This window comes from Labrus mixtus, chromosome 3 (assembly GCF_963584025.1).
Source record: "Labrus mixtus chromosome 3, fLabMix1.1, whole genome shotgun sequence".
In the NCBI taxonomy this organism is placed as follows: domain Eukaryota; kingdom Metazoa; phylum Chordata; class Actinopteri; order Labriformes; family Labridae; genus Labrus; species Labrus mixtus.
Genome location: NC_083614.1, coordinates 29,704,082 through 29,714,113, shown reverse-complemented (window position 1 = coordinate 29,714,113; position 10,032 = coordinate 29,704,082). Strand labels below are relative to the sequence as shown.

The following is a 10,032-nucleotide window of genomic DNA, read 5'->3' as shown; positions in this document are numbered from 1 at the left end:
ACTGGAGAGCACCGTGCGTCGATTCTACAACGATCTTTTCCCACTGGTCTATCGCCGTTTGCTTAACCCCGGCATTGGACACATGTCACCCCAGTCCTATTCCCCGCTCACCGGCAATCACGACGACTGCCTGAGGATGACGAGGCAGGACGTCAGCCCGTTCGGACCACATCCGCGCCTTCTCGTCGGCAGCTTGTCTCGTGCACTCGGGGCTGGGCGAGCACTTAGCCGACTGCTGAGGTTGGCAGGAGAGGTTGTGAACGCGACCGAGAAGGCGACGTTATCAAGAGAGTGTGGGCGGGGCTTAGTGAGGATGCAGTACTGTTCCCACTGCAGAGGGCTGACACTGATACGACCCTGCACCGGACTGTGTGTCAACATTATGAGGGGATGTCTGGTGAGTGTTTGCATGTTTTGCATTTACTGTTAATGTTTCCATTACAAAGATCCTGTAAGTGAAGTGTTAAGAAGGGGAAGCAACAGGTGCAGAAACCTTTAACGTGCCCAAGACAAGATTAGGAAGCACCGGATAAAAATAATTCCATTCGAAGGAAGAATCACATTTAAAGAAAAAGATAGAAAAACTTTAACAACGAGGATAATTATGGATAACGATTGATGAAGCTTTACCTTGTTGGAGAACAAGGAGTCTTAAATAAACACTGACAGTTACTCTCACTGCCACAAGGGGGGGCCAACTCATAGATTGCATAAAAGAAGTAAAGGCATCTTGGTTTAAATAATAAAACAATGCAGGAGTGGCTTTAACGTGATTTCTCACTAATGGCCAGCAGGGGGCGAATGCACTGGGTGTAAGGAGGAATCCATATATTGTCACTTTTAAGGCCCAATGAAATCAAGATGGTTACGGCCTAAATGCCAAACTCTTCATGGTGGTAAACTATCAGAAATTTAAACATGATTAGCAACTACATATTTCATCAGGTTCCATTTTATTTGTTCAAGAGTGGAAATGTTGAAACAGCGATTTGCTTGTTGTTATAATCTATGACATCTATGACTTTTCCCAAAATGTTGAACTTCTTAAGATTATTTATTCCTTAAACCTCCTGCCATTTCCACAGTGAAGTATTTTAGATTGATCAGAAACGTTTTTGCTACCATAAATGACTTATAAGCTCCATATAGATTTATCATTTATAAATTAGCAAAAGTCAGTCCGGTTGTCTTCTTTTCTCTGAGTGAGTGTTTGTATTGTATTTAGATGCAGAGGGGATTATTTGTCTCCTTGTGTCTCTGGAGAGGCATGTCTAAAAAGTAGTTATTATCAGCCGTTCACAGAATTTTATCAGCAATGAACCATTCCCACATTAAGATTTAGACAGACATAGACATGAGCGCTGCCAGGAGAATTGGCAGTGTCTTCCGTGCGTCTCCCTGGCCTGCGTCATAATTTGCTGGACTGCTTTAGCAGCACCCACAATAGGGAGGGAATCTTTTTTTATAGCACAAAACTGGAAGATAGCACTGTTCATCCCTCTTAAGAGTTCCTTGGAAGCATAGAAAGTCTTATGGAAACGCAACTCCCATCATCTTTTATGCTCTTCAGTGGAGGCAAGGAAGAAAAACACATCCCCTGACAGTAAAAGAGAAACAGACAGACGAGAAGGAAGAGCCTCTCTGTGACAGACGGTAGCTCAGTTTATGGAAAATGGGATCTTGGCAATTATATCAGAAAATACTTAATTAAAAATATACTTAATTTATCTCCATGGCTGAGATAAAACCTTCATTCATCCATCCAAACATTTGTTTTAATCCCTAACGCAGTGTTTAAAAGTCAATTTGTCACTTTAGGATTGATTTTTAATTGTTATGTTTGCGGAAAATGTAAGTAAATTTCTACAGTTGTAAAAAACTTTAAAGATTCAAGATTAAATCACGTCTTTGCTCTGCTCATCCTCTCTTTCCCCTCCCATTTGCACCACCTTTTTCCTCCTTTTCTTTTTCCCTATGTCCATTTTTCTGTCTATCCTCACTTTTAAGGTGGGTGTGTCAGAGCTTGGCGCCCCCTGGGGGAGTCTGGTGGTGCTGCTTCAACGGTTATCTGCCACTTTAGCAACCAGCAGCAACAGCAACAGCATGGAGCTAGCCCTGTTAGCAGTCAGGAATCATGTGAATGATGCTATCCTGCACGCTCAGCTGCATGGGCCGCGCATCACAGCCACGGTGAGCAAAGGGGATGATGATGGGAAGAAGGGGAGGGTCATTTAAGTGGCATGTTATCTGTTGTACAATATTCACTTTAGACTCAGGATGGAGAGAGCAAGTCTTCTCAGAAAAGTCCCCTCAAAGAATTGCTTCCCTAGTAATGTGCCTCTGTAAAAATAAAATAAAACGAGACAGATTGCTAAACCATCCGTACTCATATGCCCAAATAATAAAGTCATTTGAATTTTGGACACACAGAGAGAGGAAGGGCCGTGGGTTTTTCTTTCAGCCTGGCAGTTGGATCCTCCTCACAAAAAGCCTTGTACCTAGATGGGCTAAAAACAGCCTCATTCTTCCGCGAATCTGGGGTTCCCCTCAGTCTGTGTCTGTGTGTGTGTGTGTGTGTGTGTGTGTGTGTGTGTGTGTGTGTGTGTGTGTGTGTGTGTGTGTGTGTGTGTGTGTGTGTGTGTGTGTGTGTGTGTGTGTGTGTGTGTGTGTGTTGTGAGTGTGAATACAGATCCAGTGCCAGACAAAGACTGTGGTTGGCGGGACAACGGATACCCAGAATGCAGCTTGGTTCTGAGTGATGAGAAAGTTTCTGTGGCTAATCTCTGGACAAACAGACGACACACAAACGCATGCATGCATGCACACACTGTTGGAGGAAGGAATAGAGTAGCCATCCAACTTTGAGAGAACATTGTGGACTTAGTAGAGTAGATTCCTGAGAGGTAAACAAACACACACACACATAATTGCACCGCTAATTGTGGCTAATAAGGAAATACCACTTCATGGGATTTTTGATCAAGCTTCTTATTCATTGAACACATCATTAAAGGCTGACTCCTAATCCCTTGGTAGTGTTTATGTGCTATGAGAAGCATTCAAAGTTAAAGGATGATTGCAGCATGACTTTTTAAGACAGCAGTGTTTTCTGCAAACAGAAACTCGATTTTCACAAATTTTGTCATTTATTTTGTGTTACGCTGCACAGAGTTGGACTTTGGTGTATATTTGCTCAATGGTCTAGCTATTCAGCACCGAAAGTGATTTGATTTTGCAGGATATGCAGAACACAAAGAGAGGTAATGTTTTGCCTGTAAAGCTTAGATTTCACAATGGCTAAACGTGATTACCTACTGGATGTTTTTTGGGGAAAGTTAAATGGATTATGTTTGTAATGCAATATTCATTTTAAGAAAGTTTTTCATTAGCAGCCCTGGCAGGGAGTAAGATATCGAGAAGGCATAAGTCAAACAATCTAGTTGCCTCTGTCTTCATACTACAAATTAGTACTTGTCCTTATAGCAGAAATTGAAATGCTGCAGTTTCTCTGAGCTACTTTGGAAGACTGTCAAACTCAACTTGTATGAAACATATAACTTATGATGTAGTGAAAACATTAAATGACCACATGTTTTTGTTTCTGGAGGAAATAAATTAGCTTACTTTTTTGAGGCCAATTAAGTATATATATATTTTTAGTCACAATAATCAATAGGGCCAGAAATAAAAGGCAGACTTAAAGGGCCATGCTTCTCATCCTCCTGAATCAGCTGTAAAACAGCAACACATGACTTTAAGAAAAGAGGACAGCTCACTTATACAGAAAAAATGTCCTCTCTGCCGATACAACAGTGAACACATCAGTGACTATGTTTTTGCAGCAGGGAGTTTGACTGTATGTATATATCAAGTGGCAACCTCCGGTCTTGAAAAATGAAACGTGCAAAATCCTGCAGTTCGCCGAGTGTCCGCTTGATGCTGCCGCAAGGAACACTGGAAGTCACAAACACACCACATCCAAAAAAGCCTGTTACATGACGGTATTTGAGATTATCCAATGAGCTGTGCGGATATGTCATACCAAAAAATGATCCCATTGATACTTTATGTGTATCATATTGCATTGGTCTCAAACAGCATCCACATCCCATAAACACCGCGCTGCAAACTGTGTCTCCGTCAGGTGGAGAAGGTGTGTGGACCCCAGGCAGCAGCCCCCATGATGCCAAGTGAAAACCCCACCACCCCACGTGTTACGACCTCTGTGAGCCCCGCCACATCCGTGACCACAGAGAGGTCGCAGGTCACATCGACTCCCTCGGTGGGTCCGGCTGCTCAGCGACGTCTGCAGGTGCAGTCCCGTAGGTGAGTTTTAATCACAAATCTGAGTTTTTAGTTTTTCTGGGGTAAGTTTGAATAAGCCTCAAAGGTTGAATTAAAACCTGGGAGAAGACGGAGCAGACGTTCTTTATTTCTTGACCTTTCCTTTTTGTGTTTCCTTAAATGTCCCACCAGGTCATTTGTCCTCAAAGGCTCCAAAGGAGACAAGAGTCGCAGCCTGAAGAAGCTATCGAGGTGAATCCTTCTCCATCATTTGGACTTTGAATTATCATCACTTAAGTTGTTCTCCATGATCACAAATTCAAACAGCACCTTTTATTGTCAACGTATGGTTTTTACAAAAGTCCTTTCTTTACTCTATTCTGTCCAATTATCAGCTAAAAACAAGAGACGATCTCAAAAGGAACATAGTTAGAGTTTCTTTTCCCCTTGAACTATGAATATGCATTTTACAAAAAATGAATCTACTTCATTTAAGCTCCAGTTGCACTTCTATTGAGTTATACACAATTATTCAACTTTGGGACAATAATGACGCTTTTGTTGATTAACTTATTTCCTGTGCCAGAGAAACAAAAATATCTTAATTTCATAACTTTCTATTCATAAAAGGTGGAACTGTTTCAAAGTCATCTGCTTCCAATTCACACAAATTAAATATTTTCTTAAACTGATTGAATTACCTTTTAATTTTATGTTCTTTCAGATGAAAGGAAGTGCCAAAACATTATTGTGAAAATCCTTCAAAATGTGGTCACTTCAATTTAAGCTGTCCTGGCTTCTTTAAGGTTTTATGTGTGCAAATGTGTGTGTGGCTATCATAAGAATATAATGTAATAGAAAGTTTATTTATAGATTCATTACAGGTAAACTGAAAGGGCTTTACGTTGATGATAAAAACACAGGAATACAAGCAGGTAGTTTGTTTCAGAGGGAAGGACCACAGTAACCAAAGGCCCCCTCTCCTGATTTTGATTTAATTCTGGGTACGACTAACAGAGCAGCTGGTGAAGGAAACAAAACTTAGCCTGTGCAAAATCGATGTAACACAACAAATAAACATGAAATTTACTGATAGGCGGATGGTCAGACAAATATCATCCTTAATGTTTTGACATAAATTGGCGTTTCCCTAGTTTGAGTAATACGATCTTTAAATTGTTTAATTGTCTCTCTTAGAAGATATAGTCATTCCCTAAAGGTGGAATATTGAGAAAAAAAAAAGTGAGATCAGACAACTCATTAAATATCCATTTTTTTATCAGGTTTTCACCATGAAGTCTTAATGAAAAGTGCTATAACCTTGTCCACTTCCCCATGTTTCTTTCGGGGACTTTATCTGAGTCTATCAGAATGAATTTCAAGAGGAACTGGAGGTGACAAGTCTGAACTGGATCAAATGTTAAAAAATATGATTCTTTGTTTCTGCTCTAATTAACAACAAATGGAGCGTTCAACTGTGCACGACTCTGTCTTTCTTTCAGGGAGTTTGAGGGCTCGATCCAGAGGTACCAGTGGTTCTTCTCAGAGCTGCCAGAGATGCTCTGTGAGAGTGAGATGGAGGTTGAGCAGCACACATGCTGGAGCGGCCAAGACGTCGTAGAGAGGTTTGTGTGTTACGATACATGATTATGGCTTAGACAAAACACCAGCAGGTTTTCTCACACTCTATGTTAATCCCATAATACCCTGTTTGGGAAAAAAAAAAGATTGCGATGCATGCTCGTTGGAGAGATTGTGACATTTTATGATGGAGTTTTAGGAGAGAGAAAAAAGGTGTAATCTCAAAGGCTGCCTTGAATGTGCTTATGCAAGAGAATAATGAAATAAGCCTTCAACTTCGGACCTGTTTGTGCTGAAAAAGATCGAGGCTCAGGTTGAAATCTTAGGCCGAGGCTCAGGATTGTGGCACAATATAAAATGCCGCACAGGGACTAAGGGGGCCTGTACCCTGTGACTCGTTCGTAGAAAAAAATTCCTAAAGATTTATTAAACAAAATAGGGAAAAACTAATTCTAAACAGAAGGTCCAAAAGATGATGGTTATAAAGATAACAATGACGATGACGGTCATGAGAAAATATTTCAGACTCACTCACCCTCTTTATCTAGTCTCCCACCACCCCAAATGCACAGGTAAAAAATAAGGTAAACCACGCCCACTTTAAATAACCGGAAATAACATAAAACCCATATAAGAAGGAAAATATAACAAATAATCAACTGAGGTAAAAATATGCATTATGTCTCCTACACTCAGGTTGACTCCTACACTCAGGTTGACTCCTACACTCAGGTTGACTCCTACACTCTTAGACATCTGCAGATCTCAGGAGGTAATATAAATCCAAGTGGGTGTGTGGTTAATTTGTCTCTTAATGACTGGATTGCTGCTTTAGTTTACAGCACTGCTCTCTGTACACACAGTATTCTGCAGCAGTACTGGAGCACAGTAGTGGATATAATTGTTCTAGGGGTCTGGCACTACAATCACAACTTTCCTTTAGTTAACTCGAATGCACATCAAAGGTGTGAGTCAGCTTTTGATTTGTAGCTTTGATGAAGACCGATGTAATCTAATATGCTGTGTAGTCATGAGAGGCTCATATCAAATTATAATGGCAGCTTTTTTTTTTTTTAGTCATTATGCTTAGGGACAGAGCTCGAAAGATGTCGTGCTCCAGGTTATTAGTCATACATAGAGAATGCAACTGTTATAGTTACCATATTGGTATGAATATAAAACAGGGTTGTTTCCACTTGAAATCCACTGGAAACAAGTGGGATTGTTTAATGTCTGAGTCTAGACTTTTAAATACCAATAGACATTCACATCTGTGCAGCATGTGTACCCCTCATGACTGAGACCAGCTGTCACTCCAGAGCACGCTGATCATCTGGAGCAACGTGGCTCAAAAGTTGTTCAAGTTAACCGACAACGAAGGGCGGAGTGATGATGCCAATTTTGACATAAAGGTTATCAATGCAGCATTTTATCTGTTTAAAATCACCATCTAAGATCAATAAACCAGTGGACCAATCTGCACCCACATCCTACACCTGCAGAAACAGGCTCTGCAGGTGTAGGTAACCAGAGAGAGAAAGTTAAGTGTCTCCTTAAGTGCATGGAATAAGGCTCAACAGAATCATGAGGAGTAAAGGAGCAGGGAAGAGGGCGAGTGTGTATGAGAAAGGAGAGGTGTGTGTGTGTGTGTGTAAGGGAAGCTGCTCACAGAGAAGAGGTTTTAAGTTTCTATTAGAGGGGTGTTTATTCCTAATTAACAGCTCAACCTGTTTATTGCCGAGAGTTCAAACGCTAATGTTTGCTGTTGGCTAGATAGCTAATGGTTTTCAACTCCTTTTTAAAAAAAACTTTAAATATGGCCCAATGTCCCTGAAAAACAATTCTAATTCCTTAAATTTATGATACAGAACCCCCAACTACCCGGGCGCTCTTTCATGTGCAGCCCCCTCACTCTGACATCTCTCCATCAGCGCATGTCCGTATAGGATCCTCTGTTTGCATGTGTGTCTTTTTCAGCTTATGTGTGTGTAAGCATGTCTCCCTTTTGTCCGATTAATATGGGATATCTTCTTCTTCTTCTTCTTCTGTGAATAGAGTTAACAAAACTTCCCGACCTTTAGAGCTAATGCTTCTCTTTCAAGGTCTCCCATGACATGAATGTAATTTTTTAGTCAGAATCAGTTTAGCAAGAAGGTGACAAATTGCAGCGTTTGAGTGAATGTGTGTGGCACCTTAAGTTGTCAGGATGGGGGGGGGGGGGGGGGGGGGGGGGGGGATGACAGGGCCGTGAAGGTTAGAGAGTTCATTTCCAGAGTCTTTCTCATGGTGATTATGTTGGCAGCTTAAACTGGTAACAAGACAAATGGGCACACTCACACTTTCACAGGCGCGCGCACACAGATGCAATACAACACACAACAACACATTCCTACACACATACCTGCTATCTATCTCAGCGGGGGAATCTGGCGCTGTGATGGGGGCGGTTTTTTTTCCGTTAACGGTCCATCAACCACATGAAACAGGACATGTTGCCTTGCAAGGACATCCCACACAAACAAACAAACAAACAAACACACACACACACACACACACACACACACACACACACACACACACACACACACACACACACACACAGTGCTTAGTCACCATCGAGGATGCAGTGGAGGCCAGTAGCAGTAACATTTAATTACATGGTTTTTAATTCATGTTTTGATGAATGCAGATGTCTTGAAGTAGAAAAGTTCAGGTTAGCTGGATAAAATTGGAGCTGTGAAAACCAGTTTATCAGTAAACCAGAACCCAATGCACATTTTGATCAGTCACACAGCACTTTAAAGCTCCTGTGAGGAGTTATTGTCTGGTTAATAAACAGACTGAAATGAATATCGATGCCTCTTTGGGACCTATATTTATGGCTATGTATGACTATTAATGACTATTTCTTTGTAGTTATTATTAAAGTTTGAACTTGATGTTGGAGATTAGGTGTCAGACGAGAGAGTCACTTTACAGAAACAAACAGCCTCTTTTTTTTTTTTTTTTTTTACATCTCCCAAAGCAAAGACATGATATGAGTGATACTTCTGATTGTTAAAATGATTTTAAGTTAAAAACAACAACAACAAAAAAAAAGCTAACAAAAAAACCCACCACCTACGAATGTGCAGGAGAAGATCAGCAAAGACATTAGAGGAAGCACTCTGTCCACAGGGGGGCGCCAAAATCAACACAAACCAGAGTTTACTCACAGGAGCTTTAAACTACTGCCCTTGTAAGATGATATATTAAAAGAAAATATATATTTATTTTTATTGAGTTTTGATGTTTGTTTGGATTTATTGTTGCATTTGTATAAAGTGTTCATTTGTAATAAACAACAGATTGCCAATGCAATGGAGAAAAGTTGTAGTTCAGCCAAAAAGTGGCATAATGTGCCTAAATAGTCAAATGTCATTGATAGCTTCTGATCACTGTATTAAATCAACTTTTGAACAACAACAGTTTGAGCCTTTAAGACAGAGTCCTGATTCTTCTTAACAAAGACTGCTTCTCTATTTAGCAGGAACTTTGAAGATAATTTGCATTTTACACCCAAAAATAGTTTGTTTTTAGGTTAATAAAATCAACATAGGTCATGTGACTACATTTTTAATCTCCTTCACTACCTACATTAAGGACATATAACCCCGGCTCAATTCAGCTCAAACCTGCCCTCCTTGCCATTTGGTCCATGATATGACAAACATTGAAAGTTTCTCAACATAATCAAAATTTAAAAAAAAATTCAGAAATCTTCAGTATTGCTGTGACAAATAATCAGTTAGTAGATAAAAATAAATGTTATAGCCAACAGGGATGCATTACTTTACCAATCTTTTAAACATGTAATAACAACCAAGTAGAATTTATAGTTTGGGATTAAAAAAGAGGAAACTTGGACCTGGTAGCCTTGTGGTTAATGTGCACACCCCATGTACAGAGGCTGTAGTCCTCCAACGGGAAGCCCGGGCTCGAATCCGACCTGTGGCTCCTTTCCCGCATGTCATTCCCCACTCTCTCTCTCTCCCCAATTTCTGACTCTATCCACTGTACTTTCTCTAAATAAAGGCATAAGAGCCCCTAAAAACAAACCTTTAATAACAAAAAATGTAACAGCCAACTGTCAGCTCATCTACTGTTCGTTTCATTGTCTTCTGGAGC

At 40.4% G+C, this 10,032-nt stretch overlaps 1 protein-coding gene across 1 annotated transcript in view; it reads left to right on the top strand.

Moving 5' to 3' along the window:
- LOC132970416 (glypican-5-like) overlaps positions 1-10,032 on the top strand; it is a 65,119-nt gene that overhangs the window by 13,999 nt on the left and 41,088 nt on the right. The window contains exons 3-7 of the mRNA XM_061034416.1: positions 1-397; positions 2,008-2,190; positions 4,145-4,326; positions 4,477-4,536; positions 5,787-5,909. The exon at positions 1-397 is cut by the window's left edge and continues 151 nt beyond it. Coding sequence (XP_060890399.1) covers positions 1-397; positions 2,008-2,190; positions 4,145-4,326; positions 4,477-4,536; positions 5,787-5,909 — 945 coding nt within the window. The remainder of the gene's footprint in view (positions 398-2,007; positions 2,191-4,144; positions 4,327-4,476; positions 4,537-5,786; positions 5,910-10,032) is intronic.